At 41.7% G+C, this 24,342-nt stretch overlaps 2 gene segments (V, D, J or C); one reads left to right on the top strand and one right to left on the bottom strand.

The window, feature by feature from the left end:
• Positions 1-24,342, bottom strand: part of LOC140601358 (immunoglobulin kappa variable 3-11-like) — a 77,316-nt gene that overhangs the window by 4,556 nt on the left and 48,418 nt on the right. The window contains 4 exon segments of the V gene segment in view: positions 10,113-10,162; positions 13,727-13,841; positions 19,037-19,293; positions 21,236-21,414. Of these exon segments, the coding sequence occupies positions 13,824-13,841; positions 19,037-19,293; positions 21,236-21,272 (312 nt within the window).
• LOC140601357 (immunoglobulin kappa light chain-like) overlaps positions 1-24,342 on the top strand; it is a 201,365-nt gene that overhangs the window by 155,565 nt on the left and 21,458 nt on the right.

Raw genomic sequence — 24,342 nt, 5'->3', positions numbered from 1 at the left:
AAACTCAAAATGGATGAAAGACCTAAATGGGAGACAAGATTCCATCAAAATCCTAGAGGAGAACACAGGCAACACCCTTTTTGAACTTGGCCACAGCAACTTCTTGCAAGATAGGCAAGGGAAACAAAAGCAAAAATGAACTATTGGGACTTAATCAAGTTAAAAAGCTTCTGCCCAGCAAAAGAAACTGTCAACAAAACTAAAAGACAACCTACAGAATGAGAGAAGATATTTGCAAATGACATATCAGATAAAGGGCTAGTATCCAAGATCTATAAAGAACTTATTAAACTCAACAGCAAAGAAACAAACAATCCAATCAAGAAATGGGCAAAAGACATGAATAGAAATTTCACAGAGGAAGACATAGACATGGCCAACAAGCACAAGAGAAAATGCTCCGCATCACTGGCCATCAGGGAAATACAAATAAAAACCCCAATGAGATACCACCTCACACCAGTGAGAATGGGGAAAATTAACAAGACAGGAAACAACAAATGTTGGAGAGGATATAGAGAAAGGGGAGCCCTCTTGCACTGTTGGTGGGAATGTGAACTGGTGCAGCCACTCTGGAAAACTGTGTGGAGGTTCCTCAAAGAGTTAAAAATAAAGCTACCCTATGACCCAGCAATTGCACTGCTGGAGATTTACCCCAAAGATGCAGATGCAGTGAAAAACTGAGACAGCTGCACCCCAATGTTTATGGCAGCAATGTTCACAATAGCCAAACTGTGGAAGGAGCCTCAGTGTCCATCGAAAGATGAATGGATAAGAAGCTGTGGTCTATGTGTACAATGGAATATTACTCAGCCATCAGAAACGACGAATACCCATCATTTGCTTCAACGTGGATGGAACTGGAGGGTATTATGCTGAGTGAAGTAAGTCAATTGGAGAAGGACAAACATTATATGGTCTCATGTATTTGGGAAATATAAAAAATAGTGAAAGGGAATAAAGGGGAAAGGAGAGAAAATGAGTGGGAAATATCAGAGAAGGTGACAGAACATGAGAGACTCCTAACTCTGGGAAACAAACAAGGGGTAATGGAAGGGGAGGTGGGCAGGGGGATGGGGTGATTGGGTGACGGGCACTGAGAGGGGCACTTGACAGGATGAGCACTGAGTGTTATGCTACATGTTGGCATCAAACTCCTATAAAAAATATAATATATATATTATATATATATATAATACAAAAAAATTATTTGTCTCTTTGCTATAGCTCTGTCGGTCCTAGAACTCAAGTCCTGCTGGCCACCAGAGCCAGGTGATCAAGGAGTACTGGTCTGGATGGCAGCCATAAAAACCATGGTGTCAGACAAGTACACAAGCTCTTTCCAGGGAGGCACCAGGGTCCTGGGACTGGACAGAGAGAAAATGCAAAGAGCTCAAACACAGGCTTCCCTTATTTCCGGGGAGGAATGCAGTCAGCCCCTAGATGTGTTCTAAATTAGAAGCCTAAGCCTCAGGCAGCAGCTAAATTTTAAGATAAGAAAGCAGGCCTCTTGGAGGGTAGGACTGGGAGGTGGGTGGTTCCGTCTGCTCCCTCAATGCTGAGCCCTGAGCAGATAGCTCATTAAGATCTATTCCTTTGTTTACTATTATCTTGTGGGTCTCCAAGCCCTCCTGGCTTCCAGGTCCAGGTGTTTTGGGGGTGGTTCCTCAGGTGGAAGTCTTATAAGTTGGGGCTAGAAGTTGGGTCCAAACTCTTCACTCTTCAGAGAGAAGCAGGGAGTTACAAGTTCCCTTCCAATGGTATATTGTCGTGTTAGGGGTAGAGTTTATGGCAAGAATGTGCCCCAGGTTTGTGCATCCATTTCAGTTTGGGTATTTCCTCTTTAATCCAATGTGTAGGAGTCCTCAGCTAGTTTCTGGATTTCTTGCAGTGAGAGCTGTCCCATGTGTAGTGTAGATTCCGTGTGTCCACGGCAGGAGATGAATTCAGGAGCCTCCTATACCACCATCTGGGACCAGAACTTTTTTTCCTTTGGATTCTTACAGTAGAAGTTTGGATCATCAATTTTAAATGTTTCCCCTTTTATTTTGTTTGTGCATAGTTGACACACAATGCTATACTATTTCAGGTGTATGACATAGTTATTCAACAAGTTTATACATGATGCTATGGTCAAGTCTGTCACCATACAATATTACAATATCACTGACTATATTCCTTATCCGGTAAAAAATATTAAATAAATAAATAAATACACAACTGATTAATCATTGAACACTACATTTGAAACCATGTACTTTATGTTGGCTACTTGAGTTTAATCAAAAATATATGTATTAGGGATGCCTGGGTGGCTCAGTGGTTGAGTATCTGCCTTTGGCTCAGGGCATGATCCCAGAGTTCCAGGATCCAGTCCCACATTGGGCTCCCGGCATGGAGCCTGCTTCTCCCTCTGCCTATGTCTCTGCCTCTGTGTGTGTGTGTGTCTCTCATGAATAAATAAATAAAATATTTAAACATATATATATATATTAAATAAAGAAATAAATGTCTTTTCTTTCTAAATATAGACATTTAATGCTATTAATTTCCTTCTAAGTATTGTTTAACATCCCACAAATTTTGTCACACTGTGCTTTCCTTATCATTTAGTTATATTTGGTATTATCTGATTATCTAATATTCACTTATAATTACTACAATTTATTATTTTATCCATAAGCTATAAAGAAAGGTATTACTTCATATTTGAGGATGTTTTTGAATAATTTATTGTTACTGTTTCTAACTTAATTATTTTGTTGTCAAAGAACATTTTCTGTAAAATTTCCATACTTTTATGTTTACTTACTTGTTTTATGCCACAGGGAATGGTTCATCTCATGAATGTTTTATGTCCTCTCCACAAAAATACACATTTTCCATTCGTGCTTTACTGTTCTTTAGCAATTAATTCAAGTTGGTTGGTATTATGTCTTCTAATCCTTAATCGTTTTCCTCTTGTTCTATCAAGAGTTGATAGAGCTGTTCTATCAAGTGTGTTAGGTATTTAACTACATTTATGGAAACTGGCAAATACTACAAACCAGAACTTATTTTTCTGGAGAGCTGGTTGTCAGACATTGACTGGCACAGTAATAGTGCAATATAGGATATAAATGCTTTGCCAGAGTTCCCTTCTTTTCTCTTTCTACCACTTTCTTATTGTTTGTGGTCGTAGGTCCTCTGACTACCACACACAGTGACCCAAAATGGGGCATAGGGTCATCTAAATCACACACTTTCTAGGAGCCTTCACTTAGACTCAGGCATCTCATGCAAAGAAAAGTGAAAATTGCTCAGAGGGGACCTTGTGTCCTGGCCTTGTGCCTAGAAAAGACTCTGGGGACAGTCAGGTCTTAATTAGACCAAACTAAAGGGTCCATTGTCAAAGGATGCTACCCCACCTGCTATTGGTGGGTTTTATCATCTCAGGAAAGGTAAGTAGGAAACGCACACCAGGCACAGTATTGTAAGAAATCTGCCAGCCTGGACATTTTATAACATAATTTTCTTTTGATTAATTCTGCCAGCTGCTATAGGACTTAGGGTTTAATCAAGTATTCTAAAAATAATGTCAACATTATAATTCATAATGGAAAAAGAGGAGGGGGTTTTCATTCATTAATTTTTAATATAAATTAACATTTTTTTAAAAATTAAATTTAAAAAAAATTAAATTTAAATTCAACTAATTAACATATAGTATATTATTGGTTTCAATGGTAGAGGTCAGTGATTCATCAGTCTTACATAATACTTAGTGTTCATTACATTACATGTCCTTCTTAATGTCTATCACCCAGTTACCTCATTCCCCCACCCCACCCCCAGTTTGTTTCCTAAGATTAAGCGTCTCTTATGGTTTATCTTCCTCTCTGATTTCATCTTGATTTATTTTTCCTTCCCTTCCTCTATGATCATCAGGTTCATTTCTTAAATTCCACATATGAGTGAGAGCATAAAATAATTGTCTTCCTCTGATTGACTTATATTGCTTAGCATGATGTCCTCTAGTTCTATCCATGTCATTGCAAATGGCAAGATTTCATTTTTTGATGGCTGAGTAGTATTCCATTGTGTATATACCACATCTTCTTTATCCATTCATCTATCAATGGATATTTGGGGTCTTTCCATAGTTTGGCTATTGTGGGCATTGCTGCTATAAATGTGGTGCAGGTGCCCCTTCGGATCACCACATTGGTATCTTTGGGATAAATTCCTAGTAGTGAAATTGCTAGGTCATGGGGGTAGATCTATTTTTGAGGAAGATCCATACTGTATCCCAGAGTGAATGCACCAGCTTGCATTCCCACCAAGAGCATAAGAGGGTTTCCCTTTCTCACTAATATCTATAATTTCCTGACTGGTTCATTCTGAACGGTGTAAGGTGGTATCACATTGTACTTTTGATTTGTATTTCCTGGATGCTGAACGACGTCGAGCATTTTTTCATGTGTCTGTTGGCCATTTGTATGTCTTCTTTGGAGAAATGTCTGTTCATGTCTTCTTCCCATTTCTTAACTGGATTATTTGTTTTTTGGGTATTGAGTTTGATAAGTTATTTATAAATTTTGGATACTAGCCCTTTACCTGTCTTCCCCAATCTGTAGGTTGCCTTTTGATTTTGTAAGACTGTTTCCTTTGATATGCAAAAACCTTTTATCTTGATGAAGTCCCAATAGTTCATTTTGCCTGGTTTCCCTTGCCTTTGGAGACGTATCTAGCAAGAAGCTGTGTTCTCTTCTAGGATTTTGGTGGATTCTTGTCTCACATTTAGGACTTTCATCCATTTTGAATCTATTTTTGTGTGTGGTCTAAGAAAATGGTCCAGTTTCATTCGTCTACATGTGGCTGTCCAATTTTCCCAACACCATTTGTTGAAGATACTGTCTTTTCCATTGGACATTCTTTCTTGCTTTGTTGAAGACTAGCTGACCAGAGTTGAGGGTCCATTTCTGGGTTCTTTATTCTGTTCCATTGATCTATGTTGTGTGTCTCTTTTTGTGCCGGTACCATACTGTCTTGATGATTACAGCTTTGTAATAGAGCTTGAAGTCCAGCATTATGATGCCCCAGCTTTGGTTTTCTTTTTCAACATTCCTTTGGCTATTTGCAGTCTTTTCTGGTTCCATACAAATTTTGGGATTATTTGTTCTAGCACTGTGAGAAAAATTGATGGTATTTGGATAGGGATTGCATTGAATGTATAGATTGCTCTAGGTAGCATAGACATTTTAACTATATTTGTTCTTCCAATCCATGAACATGGAACTTTTTTTCCATTTCTTTGTGTCTTCCTCAATTTCTTTCATGGGTGTTCTATAGTTTTCTGAGAACAGATCCTTCTGGATCTTTGGTTAGATTTATTCCTAGGTATCTTATGGTTTTTTGTGCAATTGTAAATGGGATCGACTCCTTAATTTCTCTTTCTTCTGTCTCATTTTTAGTGTATAGAAATGCAACTGATTTCTATGCATTGATTTTATATCCGCCTTCCCCCCCCCCCCATTTTGCTGGATTCCTGTATGAGTTCTAGCAATTTTGGGGTAGTATCATGTGATCTGTGAAGAGTAAAAGTTTGACTTCTTCTTTGCCAATTTGAATGCCTTTTATTTCTTTTGTTGTATGATTGGTGAGTCTAGAACTTCTAATACTACGTTGAATAACAGTGGTGAGAGTGGACATCCCTGTCGTGTTCCTGATCTTAAGGGCAAAGCTCTCCGTTTTTCCCCATTGAGAATGATATTTGCTGTGGACTTTTTGTATAGGGCTTTTATGATATTGAGGTATGTTCCCTTTATCCCTACACTGTGAAGAGTTTTAATCAAGAAAGGATGCTGTATTTTGTCAAATTCTTTTTCTGCATTTATCGAGAGGATCATATGGTTCTTATCCTTTCTTTTATCAATGTAGTGTATCACAGTGATTGACTTGCAGATATTGAACCACTCGTGCATCCTAGGAATAAATCCCACTTGGTCGTGGTGAATAATCCACAATGGATTGTGGATGTACAATGTACTGTTGGAGCCTATAGGCTAATATCTTGCCCAGAATTTTTGCATCCATGTTCATCAGGGATATTGGTTTGTAAGTCTCCTTTTTTGTGGGGTCTTTGTCTGGTTTGAGGATCAAAGGTATGCTGGCCTTATAGAAAGAGTTTGGAAGTTTTCTTTCCATTTCTATTTTTTGAAAAAACTTTGGAATAGATATTAATTATTCTTTAAATGTTTGGTAGACTTCCCTTGGGATGCCATTTGATCTTGGACTCTCATATGTTGGGAGATTTTTGATGACTGCTTCAATTTATTTGCTGGTTATGGGCCTATTCAAGTTTTTCTATTTCTTCCTGTTTCAGTTTTGTTAGTTTATACATCTCTAGGAGTGCATCTGCTTCTTCCAGCTTATCTAGTTTGTTGGCATACAGTTGCTCATATGTTCTTCTAATTGTATTTCTTCAGTGTTGGTTATGATCACTCCTCTTTCATTCATGATTTTATTTATTTATGTCCTTTCTCTTTTCTTTTTGATAAGTCTGGCCAGGGGTTTATTGATCTTATTAATTCTTTCAAAGAACCAGCTCCTAGTTTCATTGATCTATTCTGTTCTTTTGATTTCTCTTTCATTGATTTCTGCTCTAATCTTTATTAATTCTCTTCTGCTGGAGTTTTGGCTTTATTTGGTGTACTTTCTCCAGCTCCTTTAGGTATAGGGTTAGGCTGAGTATTTGAGACCTTCTTGTTTCTTGAGAAAGGCTTGTATTGCTATATACTTCCCTCTTAAGACCAACTTTGCTGCATCCCAAAGGTTTTGAAGAGTTGTGTTTTCATTTTTACTTGTTTGCATGAATTTTTAAATTCTTCATGAATTTCCTGGTTCACTCATTCATTCTTTAGTAGGATGCTCTTTAATCTCCATGTATTTGAGTTCTTTCTAAATTTCCTCTTGTGATTGAGTTCCAGTTTCAAAACATATGATCTGAAATTATGCTAAGAATGATCCCAATCTTTTGGTACCAGTTGAGACCTGATTTGTGACCCAGTATATGATCTATTATGGAGAATGCTCCATGTGCACTTGAAAAGAAAGTGCACTCTGTTGCTTTAGGATGTATCTGTGAAGTCCATCTGGTCCAGTGTGTCATTCAAAGCCCTTGTTTCCTTTTAACATGACATTTCAATAATAATCCAGGGATGTGTGATTGTGCTTCTTATCAAATTTCTTTAATAGGAGGAAAGTTCTGCTAGCCCAGAACTTTCTGATTCTGTGTAAGAAGCAAAATCTGAAGAAACAACCTACCTAAATATTAATGCTCTGTTTGGAGGAAAGGTATCACACCTGCACTTTTCCCTTCATGACCCATGATGCCACCACACTGGAACCCATTGAGAACTGACTCATCCCCAGACCTTGTTCCTCTCTTTTCCTCTGAAAGCCAAGTGTCTCCTATAGTCAGCTAAGCCTCAGCCTTATAGAGGAACCACAGTAAAGTCTCCCAGACCCAGAGGCAGAGTCCATGACCCTCACGGTATCTGAGGGAAATCAGGCCTTCAGGTGCTGGAGGAGTTTTTGTTGCTATCTGCAGCACTGTGAGCAGATAGCTACCCTACTGCTGGTAGTAATAGTAGGCAGCACCTTCAGCCTCCATGCCATTGATTGTGAGAGAGGAAGAGTTCCCACATCCACTGCCAATGAAGCCAGCTGGGATCCCAGAAGCCAGGCTTGCTGTGCTGTAAACAAGGAGCTTAGAAGAAGCTCCAGAGTTCTGTTGGTACCAGGTTAAGTTGCTGGAGCTTTTACTGGTGCTGGTCCCATAGGTGATGGTTGACTCTGTCCCCTTGGGAAATAGCCAGGGAGGCTGGAGACTAGGTCAAGACTATTTCCCCACTGGAAACTAAGTTCACATAAGAGAGATGAAAGAGATAGAAGTGAGCAGAAACAAAAGTAGAGAATGTCTTCCTACCATGTAACATGCAAATTTACCATAAGACTCAACAAAAAGAAAGAAAGAAAAGAAAGAAGAAAGAAAGAAAGAAAGAAAGAAAGAAAGAAAGAAAAGAAAAGAAAGAAAAGAAAAGAAAAGAAAAGAAAAGAAAAGAAAAGAAAAGAAAAGAAAGAAAAGAAAAAGCTTGTCTTAGACTCTCCAACTGCAATGGCAAAGAGGTTCTGAGTTTTGAGCTTCCCTCCTTTCTTACCTGTGACACTGAGCAGCAAGACACTGGGAATTTGAGCCATAAAGCCCACTATGTTGGCTGAGCCCTGTCACAGGCTAAATAGCTGTTCTTATAAGAATGCCCCTTAAAAACAATTCTGAGAGTTTTGTGTTTTCAGAGGAAAATGCAAATTGATGCGGTGTGGGTGAGGAGTTCCTGGCTTTTAAGTCCATGTGATCCTTCCACTTGTAAAAGTTAGGTGAGCATCCAAGAGGGAAGGTTCTTAGTGCTTTTGCAAGGTGTGTGTACATCTGGTCCAGGGCATCACTTAGGGGTTCCTGTCCAGACAAGCTTCATTCAATCACATTAGCAAAGAAAGCTCTATGGGGGCAGTGTGGGGGGTGAATTTCTTCTGTGATTAGAATCTACTGTACCTAATTTCCATCAGAAAACCCCAACCCCCACAGGTCTGCCTCTTCTTTCTTTGGCAGGTGCTCAATGGAGACCTTGTCAATTCATTAAGGTCTCTGCAAATACCTCTGAACTCCCAAAGCATGGGGAACCTAGCACCCGAGTGTGTAATCTAGAACCCAAATATACTTAAGGATATTCCATGAATGATAGGCACTGGTTCCATCTAGAGAAGAAAATCCGCCTATAACGTTGGGCCAAACCACCTTTCTTTGAAGGACACGCAGCTATTGGCTCATTAGTCTGACAATACATTCAGCTCTCCACCCCATGATGGTATTAAAAGGATCCTAAGTTTTGAGGAACTAGAATATATATTCCACTCTAATTTTTATATTTCCCTCATTCTAACTGCTTTGATTCTGTTTGCTTTTTATTTTCTAAGTTCTTAGGATAGAAGCTTAGGTCACTGATTTGAGATGATTCTTCTTTCTTTTCTAATTCAGACATTTTTTTCAAATTACATTTCTAATATTATTTGTCTATCAATTTATTACAAAGTTACCATAGACTGAGGGAAACATTGACTATTTCCTTATTTGAGAAGTAATAGAAGAAACAAGAGAAGCTAGAATAGAAACATGGCTTTGAGGGGTTGGTCTGATGCTGTTCATGATCCTTTACCTGGGAAGCTTTCATATTTGATGTCCTTGGCACAGGAGCCATTTGGGACAAAGAGAATGGAAATAAGCAAAAAACCCCATGTAGTATGACAGTTGTAGCAAAGAGACCTTAGGGTGACCCCTTATGCCTATACCCCAGGGTTTGTGTCCTTCCATTCAGTGTGAGCAGATCCTGACTTACTTCTAGCCCATACCGTCTTGCAGAGGTGAAAAGATTTTACAGATGTAATTACCATCCCAAATCACTTGATTCTGAGTTAATTAAAATGGAGATTATGCTGGGTGGACCTCACTTGAATCAGGACAAAACCCTTAAGGGAGGAACTAAGCCCTCCCTATTGATGGATTTCCCTTTGCTGGTTTTATTAGTAAAGATCTCACATAGCAGGAACTTTGAGTGACCTTTGTGACATTAATGTGACCTCCAGCCTATAGCCACCAAAGGCCAGGACCCTTAGTCAGATAGTCACAAAGAAAAGAATTCTTCCCACAACATGAATGACCTTGGAAACAGATTCTTCATGCATCCAGATGAGAATGGAGTCTTGGTTTCATCCTGGGAGACCCTGACAAGAGGACCCACCCAAACCCCTGCCCAGACACCTGACTCCTAGAAACTGTGCAATGATAAATGTGTGTTGCTTCAGGCACTAAGTTTGTGCTAATTTGTTGTGGAAATTAAAAAATTAATACAACACTAAAATTTTCCATGCTGTGAAATAGTGTTACAAACTTAGAAACTAAGAGGAATCTGAACAGACAGAAATTTTACAGAGCACTGTTTCCCCTGCTCGCCTAGGGGAGGATATAGAAGCCCAAAGGAAGCCAGGGAGGGGTGGAGGGGGAAGTGAAAACTCACACTTCCATCCTTGTCACTGTGCACACTCAGGCCTCTGGAGTCCACTCAACCTGTAATGTTCCAGAAAATAGAAAAAGAGAAAAAACAAGAGAAGACCTTAGCCAGGTACCTGGTGAGTATCATAGAAAAAAGACATGAAAAATGGACAGGTATAAGTCAATATACAAGTCCTAGGACAGGAGAACTATTTTTTGAGAAAGACCCAGAGATGGAGAAATCTGAACCAAAACAGCACAGATAACTACATCACAATTCATAGGTTTCTAAACAACCAGGGAAGAATTTTTATGTGTAAACAGAGTAATGCTGTAGACATATGATAGTTAAATTAGAAAACAGGGTATGTGAAAAACACATACACAGCCACGTGTCAGTTTGAGATCTTCCTCTTTCATAGTCTGACCCTTTTATCCAAATTATCCAGAGACCCTGGGTCATGAGGAGGAACATCTGTGGGAGTTGAGCCTCAGTAAGCAGCCTCCAGGGGAGGTTTTTGTTTAGGCCGAGAGCACTGTGGGAGGAGACTCCTTACTCTGCTGGCAGTAATAGTTGACAGCATCGCCAGCCTCCACAGGATCAATTGTGAGGCTGAAATCAGTCCCAGACCCACAGCCACTGAACCTGCCTAGGACCCCAGACCCAACTGGAGGCTTCATTAATCAGGACTTTAGGATGCTGTTCTGATTTCTGTTGGTACAAGGTAATATGGTGGGTAATGCCCCAAATATCACTGGCTTTCTGACTGGCCCTGCAAGAGATGGTGGCCCTCTCTCCTGGAGACACATGGTCAAGGAGGCTGGAGACTGGGTCAGCATAATGTCCCCAGTGGAGCCTGGAATGATAAACACAATGTACTGAGAGCATCCTAGCGTAGACCCACAGCACTGATGACCCTTGGAGTCAAAGTCACAGACATCACTCTGAACAATCAGAAAACAAAAGCTAACTAGGCAACTGGAAAACTATACCAAATGCTTCCAGCCACCAAGACCTAGAGACACCTAAAACATCGTGGCCACAGTGAGTTTGCCCAACGTTTCTCCCTGTGCCTCCCTCTCTCACCTGGAGCCCAGAGCAGCAGAAGCCACAGCAGAGGAGCTCCGGACCCCATCTTGGAGAGCTGGACTAGAGGCTGCTCCTCAGAGGCCCTGACCAGCTGCCTTTAAGGATGCTGAGAGCACCCTGGAGCTTTGTCTAATGACAACATGCAAATCAGCTCAGAAGAGCTTAAGATTATGCTCACAGGAGACACTTGCTCTCAGAACACCCTGTGGGACTTGGGGTCACCAGATATTTCTAAGTGTAGCTCAAGCATGTCCCAAGGGATGTGGGGACCAGTTTCTTGAATCTGCCTTCTAGTCTATCTGAGACGCTATGTGAGGGAGTGCCCTGGGGCCATCCTACTGTTAGGACATAAGTTATTTCAGGAACATTCTTAGTCCCTAGAATTAAAATTTCATACATTACCACAATAATGTATTTCAAGTTGTGATTATTGTCAGGAAGAGAAAGCCGTGGGATGAGAAAAGAGTGAAACAGGCTGGCCTGGTTCAGATGGGGAGGGTAAGTCGACCCCACTGAGTAGATGGCCTTTAAACCAAGTCCTTAAATGTCCTCAGGACCTAGAGGGGGTAAGAGGGGTGAGCACAGAACTTTGGTGAAGCCTGGAAACTGACACTAATCAGTGAACTTGCCTTGGTGTGGATCAGACCAGACTCTCCATCTGCTCAGTCCTGAAAACCACTGTTGTGACCCCCCAAAGTCCTCCCAGGTGGAGGAGTCACTCTTACTCAGCGTGGAGCACAACCAGGGCTCCACTTCCATTCACTCTGCATCTATCATTAATGTGTCATATACAGGCACTATGACAAAACACAGAAGACAAACCTGTGTGAATCCAAGCTCACAGGTCAACAGTCCACCCTTTACCTATCACCTCAGCACTTTCTCTCTCATTAGCTAATTCTTTGTCTTCTGCAAAATGCCCTCTCAAGTGGCTCCCAGCAGCATTCCCCAAATAGGAACAGACTAAAACCACATGTGATTTATGATCTCCTAACCAATAATTCTGGTTGTTTGTCATTTGTCAGGGGTAGGACCAGGCAAGGTCAGGTGGCCCAGGGGAATGGCTGACAAGTGGCATCAGCAGGTGCCACCACAACCTTTGACTCTGCCATCTCTGCCTTCATTCTTCATGGGGATTTGCATCAAACCCCCACCCCTACTGCCTCCATCACAGGCCCAGCCCTATAGCCAGATGCTGATAACCGGGTCTTTTCTAGGGACAGGGTCGAGCAGCCTAGGGAGGGTGAGAGGCAGCAAGATGATGCCACCATCCCAGATCCTCAGGCTCCTGCTCTGTGTTCCAGGTGAGAGAATGTCCCCAAGTTGAGAGTTCCCTCAAAAGCAATCCTGTGCTCCCTGAGAAGAGTGATAATGGGAAGGGACAGGAAATGAATGCCACTAACAACACAGGCCTCTGGCCTCACCTTGGGAGGCTCACTCTGGCTCTTATAGAATCATAGCATCTCTGCATCAGCCCAGTGCATCTCTGATTGCCGGCTCCAGTAGGTACATCACATTCCCCCAAGCTGCTGGGTCCCTATCCGTTGCCCAGGAGGGAGTCTCCATCAGCTGCAGGCCCAGTGAAAGCCTCCTCACATGGCCAGGAAGCACTGCTTAGCCTGTACCTGCACAGACCTGGACAGGCCAAAGTCCTCATTTACCTCCCTTCCACCTCAGTTAATGGGGTGCCTGCCTGGTTCAGTAACAGCAGGTCTGGGACAAACTTCACTCTTACCATCATCAGCAGCCTGCAAACTAAAGACAATACGACTAACTATAGTCTTCCAACATCAGGATGTACTGTCATAATGACAGGACCCCAAATATAAACCATCACACTGGACAAGGGGTAGGGGTCCCAGCTGCTTCTCACTTACTAGCCACTATTATGGATGCAGTTCATTTGTTTGTTTGATTTTGTTGAGGGGGTGGTTTGGGTGGGAAAGGTTGACCTGGTATCATTTTAAAATCTGCAGCTAGGATTCCACTTTGAAAGTGTTATCTTTATCTTTCCATTCACTTCCTTTAAATCTGACTTCAGACCTCTCTCTGGGCCTTGGGCTAGTCATGTCAGCACCGATCTGGGCCTCTCCAGAGGAGTTCCTCTCCAGTTGGAACTCCAGCTCAGGTTCCGACCACCCTTCCTATTATGTCCAACTGCTTTCCCCAAGCAGAACCTCCTATCTAGGTGAGAGTTTATAGTCACCATCTGCTGAGCATCCCTATTTCCCTACTTTGCCATTCAAATTATATCCCAGAGAAAACATCTCATGAAGGAGAAAACACTAGATCTCAGTCTATCCTTGTGCTAGTACCAATGCACATTATTTTTTTCCCAACACATTTTTAACATTAAAAAAAAAAGTCTTCCAGTACAAAACCAGGAGCAAAGAACAGGTTCCTTTTATCATTAAAAAATGTTTTAAGTTTAAAAAGAACAGCAAAGTAGATTATAAGAGAGTGGCAAACAAATTTATGAAAGATGTGAAAGATAAAAGACTCAGCGCTTGAAAATCTTCTCCCCAATTTACACCTCCTGAACCACTGACCTGCATGGTAGCCTGTGTCTCTTCTAAAAGCTCCCTGGGCTTTTGTGCTTCTTCTGCAGCCTTCTTGGGGAGCTCCTGTTGCCCTCTTCAGCCACTTCTACACCTCTAGATTGAGCTAGAAAGTGGAAGAACAATCTTTGAAATCAATATAGGTAGGCTATGTCATCAGTGTCACTCTTAATTGCAGACATACACCAGCCCCAAAATCTCTCCTCATTTCTGGAATATTTTAGTTCCCACCTTCTAGAGCCTCTCACATGCCTGTGGCAATTCCTGGTGGTTTCAATATATTCATATAGAATCCTTTCATTATCCTGTTCTCTCAGTTGTTTGGCTGATCCTCCTCCAATTGTCTCTTCCCCACAGTCTTGATCACTTACTCTCACTCTCATGGCCATCCTTGACACATCATTGGAAAATAATGACAAGTTCTCCATCATTAAAATGTTGAGGATCTCAGGGGTGCTTGAGTGGCTCATTCAGTTGAGCATCTGCCTTCAACTGAGATGATGATCCAGGGGCCATGGGATTGAGCCCCATCTCAGGCTTCCTCCTCAGCAGGAGTCTATTTCTTACTTCTCTCTCTGCCGCTCCCCTTGTTCATGCTTGCTCTCTCTTGCGTGCTCTCTCTCTTTCTCTCAAATACATAAATAAATAACCTTTAAAAAAAAAGATGTTGAGCATCTCAGCCTTGGCCACTTCTAAGAGCTCTGAAGCTCATTCCACTGGATATGCCACAGCCAGTAATTTCTAGCTTTCATTAGATAAGACCTGAAATCTATAGGAAAAATATATGTCGTGTTTCCATGGAAAATCCAGCACGTCTGTAGCGTACCTCTCCAGGTTATCAGAGTCTACCTGTGGTCATTGTCTTTGAGCTATCTTCCAAGCCATTATAAATTGTTGGTAACTGATAGATCCATGATTCTGTCCTGTCTAGTAATGATTTGATTGACTTCTTATCTCACCTTGGAAAATCACTTTGCCTCTATCTGCAGTTCATCCCTTTACTTCATATATATCTGTGTGTTTTGACTTTTTCTTTGAACCAGTTACATCATCCTAGTTCCTTCACATCAGGTGAGTCAAATAACATGTGTTCATCATTATTATATCTCCACGAGAGTCATAAGTTCACTGTTGTATGAAAATTAGCTTTTAATAAATCTATTGACCTTTCCACATTTTCTCTGTCCCTAAGCCCCTCATAATCTCATTTCCCCCCTTCTACAGTTCAATTTCTATGATCCTTCATTATAATGGCTCCCTTATACACAAGAACTTCCTTGGCCTTCCATTATTTCATTTCATGTAGCAAAATCCCAAACCTCCCCATGCCTGCTGAAGAAAACCACACAGCAATTCTGACTTCTCCAACTTTGATTCATGGTCATGAATCTCTTGAGGACCCTTCATCCTGCCCCACAGTCATACTTCATTTCCCTGGTCTAGTCAGTCTTCAGTCTTTCTCCTTCCTTCTTTCTTCAAGTTCTAACTGCTCCTCCTCATCCTGACTGAAAGCCAAATACCCTACTTCCTATTTCCTATAAGAGAGAGGCTCAGAGGAGAACATCCCTGGGCTGCCCATTCATCTTCTGACCTGCTGATATGGGTATTGCCACACTCTGCCTTCCTTCCCAGCACTGTAGAGAAGCAGCCAGCCCTCCCATCTGAGGCTACTCTCTCATACTTCTTACCTCCTCAATAGCATTGCTTGGCACTTCTCACTCTTTCCTGAATTACCAGTGCTCTCTCCTTAGCATCATTTCCATCAGTACGCAAGCATCCTTTTAAAGTCATCGCATCTCCTTCCAGTTATAGTCTGTTTCACTTTTCTCCTTTACCATAAAGCTCACTGAAACAGCTGTCTAGAGTCATCATTCCCAGATCTTATATTCTTTCTTGAACTTTCTACATTCAAGCTTTTACCTCCACCATCTCATTGAAATTGCCCTTCTCAAGGTCATTAGCGATATCTGCATTGCCAAGTCCAATGGCCACATGCTGGTCCCCATCTCACTAGACCCAGCAGCAGCACTTAACACGTTGATAACACCCTCCTCCTTCATATATCTTTGGCTCTGAGCTACAGGGAATCACACTATCTTACTGGCCTTCCATGCTGCTCCTCCTACACAGACTCCTTTGCTGGTTCCTGTTCATCTCCCCTGCCTCAGAGCTCAGCCCCTAAGCCTCTGATCTAGTCAATGCTCATTCTATCATTTATCATATTCCAAGCCCCAGTGCAATTATCTCCCTGAACTCTAGATTCTTATATCCAGGGGCGTACTTGACAGCTGCACTTAGAGGTCTAATATGCATCTCAAACTTAAAATGTCTAAAACCAAATTCCTGATCTTCCTCCCCAAATCCACTCTTCCCAGTCTTCTCTATACAAACAGATGGCAACCCCACCCTTCTAGTACTCAGAGAAAAACTCTGGGGTCACTTTGAGACCTCTCTTTCTCTCACACTCCTTCTCAAAATGATCAGCATATTGCTATCTCTATCTTCAAAATATACCACTCCTTGCCTCCACAGACCCACGCTGTCATCCTCTCTAGCCTGGATGACAACAATGGCCTCCCAATTGCCATCTTTCCAGTCTTGCCTCCTAAAGGGATCCTGTTAAACTATGTATCAAATTATGTCCTGATCTATTCAAAACTCTTCCACTTACCACATCTTTCAAAATAAAAGCCAAATTCTTAGAGAAGCCTACAAAGTCCTATATAAGGTAGCTTCCTCTTTATTTCTTTGATCTCATTTGCACCACTCTCCCCCTTGTACATTTCATGTTAGCAATATTAGTTTCCTTCTATTTCCCCAACATGCTGATCATAGTCCTGCCTCAGAAATGTGCTGTTTTGGGAAGCCTGGGTAGCCCAGTGGTTGAGCACCTGCCTTTGGCTCAGGGCATGATCCCAGTCTGGGGATCGAGTCCCATGTCAGGCTCCTTGTGAGAAGCCTGCTTCTCCCTTTGCCTATGTCTCTGCCTGTCTCTCTGTGTCTCTCATGAGTAAATAAGTAAAATCTTAAGAAAAAGAAAAGAAAGAAAGATGAAAGAAAGAAGAAAGAAAGAAGAAAGAAATGTGCTGTTTCCTCTAACTAGAACCATTACAACTCTATTGCCTGGAAATGTTTCTATGGCTCATTTCCTTCTCACATTAAAATATTAAGTTATGCCTTCTCAGTGCAGCCTTCCATGGCTATCTGTAGTAGATTGATTATAAAAATGACTCCCCATTCTTTATCCCTCCCTTTACCCATACTTTTTGCAATGTAATTTTGCAGTTCCTCTGAATCAAGAGCTAGGGCCTATTTGCCCTCTCCTTCAATGGGATCAACTGCATCAATCATTAGAACACACCAAATGGGACATTGTGTCAATAATAAGGTTAGGCTTCAAGATGTCTTATGTGCTTTTACTTTCTCATTCAGGACCTTGCTAACTGTCATGGAAGGTTGGGATTAGCCTGTCAGATGATGAAAGACAGGAGGCCCAGTCACCCAGACAACCCTGGCTAATGGTCAGCCGAACACAAAAATGTGAAAGAGATGAAAGACATGTGAGCCTTTCTATATCAGGAGCACCCAATTGAGCTGTCAGCTAACTTTAAACATAGGAGCAAGCCAGCCACAATCAATCAGGCCTGGGGCATATTAACAGAGCTACTCAGCCAACCAATAAACATGACAGCAATAAAAATGCTAACATTTTAAGCCACTGCATTTTGTGGCTGATTTATTACATGACAGTAGTTAACTAATACATCATCTGATTTTAAATTTCTACTCACTTTTACCCCAGCCAGCTTTTATTCTCTTCCTCTCTTTACTTTTCTTTATAACACGCCCAATAAAACATAGTAAATATTTACTGATGCTGTTGTTTCTTGTCTGGCTCTCCTAGCTGGGACAAAAGCAGATGTCTTTGTTCTTGACACACAGGAAGCACTCAGAAAACATATCTTGAATAATGAATGATATGGGTCTCTTAATATCAATCCTTGAAATCTATTTCTAATTATTATGAGCAGCTGTTTTGTAAATAAGAGTATTTGGAGCGCACTGACCAGGTTTGCTGGGGTATTGCCCAAAGCTAAAGTTCATTATCAACCCATGTATTTCAGAAAGAGGCGAAGAAATAATACTAAGATGCTTGGAATTTTTCTGTTTTCACATGGAAATGGACATGTTAATAAAATGTTTTCCAAGGAACTCAAGTTACACACTTAGAGCTGTTATTTCCTTCAGTCACAAGATTAGAACTGAATGCCCAAGGGATGACTTTAAAGAAAAAAGGTGACAAATGGTGAGAAAAGGTGCTGAGGAACAGTACCCCGTGTTCCTCAAGAGACAGGGTTAAAGAATGAGAGATTTGGGGCACTTAGGGGGCTCAGTCGGTTGAGTGTCCCACTCTTGGTTTTGGCTCAGGTCACGATCTCAGGCATGTGGGATCGAGCCCTAGGTCAAGTTTGGCACTCAACAGTTAGTCTGCTTGAAATTCTCTCCCTCTCCCTCTGTCCCCACCTCTACTCTCTCTCTCTCAAATATATAAATAAATAAATCTAAAAGAAAAAAGAATGAGAGAATTGCCTTTGCAAGAATGAATATGCCTTGGAGAAATGAAGAGGAGAAAGAAGGGAGGTATGAAAGGAGATAGAGCAGAAACGAATGTCAGAGACACCGCCCAGAAAGGTGGAGAACAGGGCCCATGGAAGGAAAAAACGAGACGAGTACTACCTTCCATGTGGGGATTCTGATAGGAAAGCTCAAAGGTTTCATACTGGGAAGGCCCAGAAGTGGACAGTGATAGGAGTGAAGAAAGGAGATAAAGGAAATAAAAAGAGAAATGTCCCAGAGTCAAAGAGGCGCAGGAAGGGAGAACAGATCCTTCAGGGTGTAAAGTTCACGAGCCCCTTCACCAGAGGCTAGACACAGACCATACTGACTCAGTCATGCCAGCCAGCAGTGGGAAATGTGCAGGTTCCCAGGGCACAAAAACTCCTGACAACACCCCCAAGACAGCTTCAAGCACTCGTCTTCACTTATCTCCCACAAAAAGGGATGCAGCAAAACCCAACTCCCTTCATTTTCTGCTGGGCCTTACAAAGCCTCCAAGGAGTAAGTCAGGAGAGATGACTTTTCTCAGGCAGCTAGGGAAGCACATGCTCAGGGCTGGCCAGGAGGAAGCAGCTGGTGCAGCAAAGCCTCCCTGACCTGCAGCCCTGGGGAGGAGGTTTGTGTGCGAGACTGAAACACTGCAAGAGGAGAACTATAATGCTGCTGACAGTAATAATCCCTCACATCTTCAGCCTCGAGGTTGTTGACGGTGAGGGTGAAATCTGTCCCAGATCCACTGCTGCTGAATCGGGCAGGGACCCCAGATGCCCAGCTGGAGGCTAAGTAGATGAGCAGCTTAGGACGCTCTCCTGGTTTCTGCAGGTACCAGGCTAAGTAGCCACTAACGCTTTGACTGGCCCTGCAGTTCGTGGTGACCTGCTGACCTGGAGACACAGCCAGGGAGCCTGGACACTGAGTCATCGTGATGTCCCCACAGACACCTGCAAGCACAAATAGATAATGATGATACATACACACTTTATCACAGACACTCTGAAATATGTCATTGTTAACATGCTTTCTAATGGTCCTACATGTCAGCACCTAATTGGGTCTATTTTGGAAATAGCCAGTATTTCTCAATGTATCTTTTAAAAAAAAAAAAATTTAACTCCAAAATGACACTACTCCAAAAGGATTGTGGCACTTTTAAATTTCTCACCTGAGACCCACAGCAACAGAAATATGATGACCTGCCTCTGAGACACCATCTTCCTGTCCCTGCCTGCCTGCCCGATGTAGCTCAGCTCACCTAGCAAAGGACCCTTTAATAAAACCCAAGCAGCTGGTCAGGACCTGGAGGGGCCTATGCAAAGCCATCTGTGAGTAAAGGAGCAAATCCTATGAGCAGTGGGTTGTGAAAGTATCCAATGTAAATCTAAAGAACCAAAAATATCACCAAAATAGAAAACAAAAATCAACTTAGGAGCTCTTAGAAAAATTTAGAAGTTCTACAATGACAAAGTGCTACAAGAGCTAATGAAGAGCTTCTATTTTAAATTCAAAAGTGTTTTTAAGTGGGTTCAGTTCCCAGAAATGATGAGTTTGGTTCTTCATATCAATAACCCTGGAAACAATAAAATATGCTGAGACACAAACAAACAATGGGAGGAAGCAAGGGATGGGGGAAAGAATGAGAAGGCACAGAAAGAAAGTGGAGAACTTTGGGCCCAACTTTTTATAAAATCTCTGACCAGAAAAGTCAAGCTCTAAAGCCATTTTTATCCTGCAAATGTCTGAGATGCTGCAAATACTTTAACTTGGTTTCCAGGGCTGTGCAAGGACCAGAGAGCTGGAAGACATGCCCAGAATTTACTCTCTCGGGGAGACATGCAGGACCCTAATTTGAGCAAGGAGAAATCTGAATCCCCAATTTTAGTTATTCTATTTTTTTTTCAATTCAATATTTCTATTTTGTGTGAAATTAACCAATTAATGATATGTAGGTGCCTTCAAGAAAACTTAGTTCCATCCAGTGGTTTGAGAAGTTAGGTCAGGGTTGCTTGGGTACCAGAAAACTTTTCTTATCCAGTTCCCTAGTCCTGCTGTCCATTCTTGAGCAGAGGGAGGGGCAGGCATGGAATTTCCTTAATAACCCAAACACGTAGTCATGGTAAGGAGGGCATAGGTTACTGTGGCTTCAGACATACTACAAGTCCAGCTACTGATACTTTTGCAATCTTTTCTCTGAGTGGGGCAGATATCTGATGCTTACTCTATGAGGTGGCACACTGGGTGTTCTATGGGTGTCCATGTGCCTTCTGCACTGCTTCTTGGCATGAGCAATTTCCTAAGACCCAGCTATAACCTGTATCAAGTAAACCCTACCTGGGGATCCATACCTCAACCTCACATAGGGTCAATTCCCCCATCATTCAGGCCCTCAATTCGGCCCTTGTGATGGCTAGTTTTATGCATCAACTTAACTAGGCTCAGGAGTCCAGTTGTGTGATCAAATGCCAGTTTAGATGTTGCTGTGAAGGTATCTTTTAGTGTGATTAACATCTAAATTAGTAGACCTTGCATGACACAGTTACCCTCCTGTTCTGCACAAAAGATTCACAATAGCAGTGTTTTGGTTTCCAAAAAGAAAAAAAAAAACTTTATTATTATTATAGAAACCTAATAGAAACAGAAGAGGAAAGAAATCTCAACATAGATAAAGGTAATACTAGGCAATAAATGAGAATAAAGGGAAGTTACAGCAAATTGGGTATTTATAATGTCCAACCTCATTAGCTGGGGGAGCCCAGTGGAAGCAGCCAGCATTGAGGACCAGGTGAAGCGTCCTCCCCTCAGGTGAGACTTCCAACTGACTGGCCTTTAAGGTCCATATTTACAGGGCAAATAACAGAGTTTGAAATTAAACATTTGTTCACCTACGTGCAGTTTGGAGCGAGCCGCATTTCCATGTTATCATGTTTATATATTTTTAAGGAGCCTGGGCTCTGTTTGTCTGCCTCCTTTCCTGGATTCCATTCCCGAGGCCAGGCCAGCCTGGAGCAGGAGGGTATGTGAGACAAGATGTGTAGCTCTTGGCATCCAGAACAGAAGGGCCAGACCTGGAGGCCAGATAATATATTTTAAACAATTAGGCTCCCAAGGTTATTCACATAGAAAGAGTCTCACAAAAGTAGATGCAGGCCCAGGTGGCTGGTTACACCAGACAAGTCACAAAAACATTTATCTATACAGAACATCTCCATAATGGTGGGGGGGGGAGGGGAGGCTTATCCAATTAGTTGAAGCCTTTAAGAACCAAGACTGAGGTTTCCCAAAGGAGAAGCAATTGTTCCTTAAAAGGCAACAGAGAAACTGGGCCTGACTTTCCAGCCCACAGATTTTGAACTTGGGGCTGCAATATTAGTATCAACCTGAATTTCCAGCCTACCAGCCTGCTTTACGAATTTTGGACTTGCCAACCCCCACACTCCCAATTCTCAGAATATTCCTCTCTCTGTATATTTTACTGATTCTGTTTCCCTGGAGAACCTTGACTGAGGTGGAGAACACTCTCCACATGCCTCATGTTCTATCACTTAAGCCTGTAAGAATTCCAGGCATAACACTTGTTTCCGTCTCCCCACTGTCCTCTCAATGGACCATTCTCATTACTTCTCTTATTTTCTCAAAGTTCTCTTGGGTAAGACTCAACTGCTGGTTGCATATATCAGAAATCTAGTCAAAACAATATGGTGTATGTCTGTACTCTCCAATTCTCTCCCTTCTCCACCAAAAAAAAATTTAAAAGAAAATCCAACTGTGTTTTTAAATGTTCCACACTGTCCCTGAGTTACTATGGGTCACAGAAATACAGATTGTCTTCATTTCTATCTCTTTCCCCTTCCCTGAACTCAGCCTCCTCTCAAGGGCAGAGACTAGTGCACAGATAGATAGGATGACCAACCATCACAAGACTTTTTCAATTTTAGCACTGAAATCCCAGCCCCTGAGAAACCCTCATTCCTAGGAAAAGGAATTGTTGTTGTTATGGAATAGTTAACCCTAGTGGACAGGAATCAGGCCAACCCATTGAATTGTCACTTTTTAACATTACTTGAAATCCTCTCCACCTATCACCTATTCACTAGCCTTTTAATCTCTAAAGCCAATAATCTGGCAGATTTGGGTCCCTGATGGCTCTCCCACCCAATGGAGACTTCGTGTCTCCCTTCTGAATTGCGGGTGGGGTGGTTGTAGAAGAAGCTTACATACTATACGATGTCTCAGCATATTAATGGGTCACCAGTCAATTTCATACACTAAGCTAAGTGTGTACTTCGATAATCTTCCAAATAATTTATTAATCTTCAGAAATAATGAGTCTGGTATGTATTGTAAAAAAAGGCATAAACTCAAACTATGACTGGGACTAGCAAAGTGGCTTTTTTAGGATGAATAAATGTATTTTAGTACAAATTTTTTTTTAATTTTTTTTTTATTTATTTATGATAGTCACAGAGAGAGAGAGAGAGAGGCAGAGACACAGGCAGAGGGAGAAGCAGGCTCCATGCACCGGGAGCCCGACGTGGGATTCGATCCCAGGTCTCCAGGATCGTGCCCCGGGCCAAAGGCAGGCGCCAAACTGCTGTGCCACCCAGAGATCCCTATTTTAGTACAAATTTTAAATAGAAATTTCCATACATTTAATATAAATGTTCTACACTGAAGATATACCTTAAAGTCTGGGAAACTCATGATTTCCTTTATGGATCTGGTAAAAACAAAATGTGTCAAAATTGTACCATCAGTCCACCAAATTCCATAGTCACATCCAGGACATATGAGCAAAGTGACCAAGCTTGCCAAGAGGAGAAGCATGAGATTCCATCCAGATAAATTGTACCTTGTAGCTGCTACCTGTGTACCTAGCACAGTCAGGGAAATTAGCTGAGAACAGCAATGGCAATTTGATCCTGCAGATATATAAAGATCCCACAGATATATGAAGTAACTTAGAGTCAGGTAATATAAGAAGCTTGTCCATTTGATACTTACTATATTATTATAGACCTCTGGGACATCTTACAAAACAAACACCAAAAAAGTCCCATTTTAACATCCTTTTATACTTATATCCAGTCCAGAACACATCTACCTTCTTGGTAATCTAGTCAAGAGACCCTGGAGTGGCTGTAGTGAAAAGTGGTTAGATTCAGCTCATATTTTAATTGTAGAACAAATACATTCTGATGACATATTGGATGAGAGGCATGACAGCAAAATGAAAGACCTAGACAACTAGAAAATTTGAAATGTCATTTACTGAGATGGGAAAAGGTAAGGGAAACAACTTTGGGGGAGGAGACAGAAATCAGGACTTTGACTTAGACATATTGGATTTTGTTCTGCTAGAACCCCAATTGGCAATGTCCCTTGGGCAGATGGATATGTGAGTCTGGAGCTCAGTGAAGCAGTCTAAAATACGGATGGGAATTTGGATACAGAGTGAGGTCACTGGGCCATGAGTGTAAATAGATGAACACAGACCAGGCCCTGCCAGGTACTATGTAGGGGTCAGAGAGCTGAGCAGGGACCAGCAAGAGACAGAGAGGAGTGTTCAGTGAGGCAGGGGCTGAACCAAGAGAGAGTGGAGTCCCAGAGCCAAGAAGATATTTTAAGAATGTCTTTTTAGTTTGCAGATGTAAAAGTAAAACAAAATTTTAAAAGAAAAGGAAAATCTCTTTTAGGGCTGGTTATTATCAAATGGTTCAGTTTCCTTTCTAGGACCACAAATCCTCTCTGAGTGATGAGGGGGAAGTTTGGAAGATTACATTTTCAAAAAGGCAGGCCAATATCAGAGAGGGTGACAACATGAGAGACTCCTAAGTCTGGGAAACGAAGAAGGGATAGAGAAAGGGGAGGTGGGCTGGGGGATGGGGTGACTCGGTGATGGGCACTGAGGGGGGCCCCTTGACGGGATGAGCACTGGGTGTTATGCTATATGTTGGCAAATCAAACTCCAATAAAAAATATACAAAACAGGGATC

This window comes from Canis lupus, chromosome 12 (genome assembly GCF_048164855.1).
Source record: "Canis lupus baileyi chromosome 12, mCanLup2.hap1, whole genome shotgun sequence".
Taxonomy (NCBI): Eukaryota; Metazoa; Chordata; class Mammalia; order Carnivora; family Canidae; genus Canis; species Canis lupus.
This window is presented reverse-complemented; position numbering and strand designations above follow the sequence as displayed.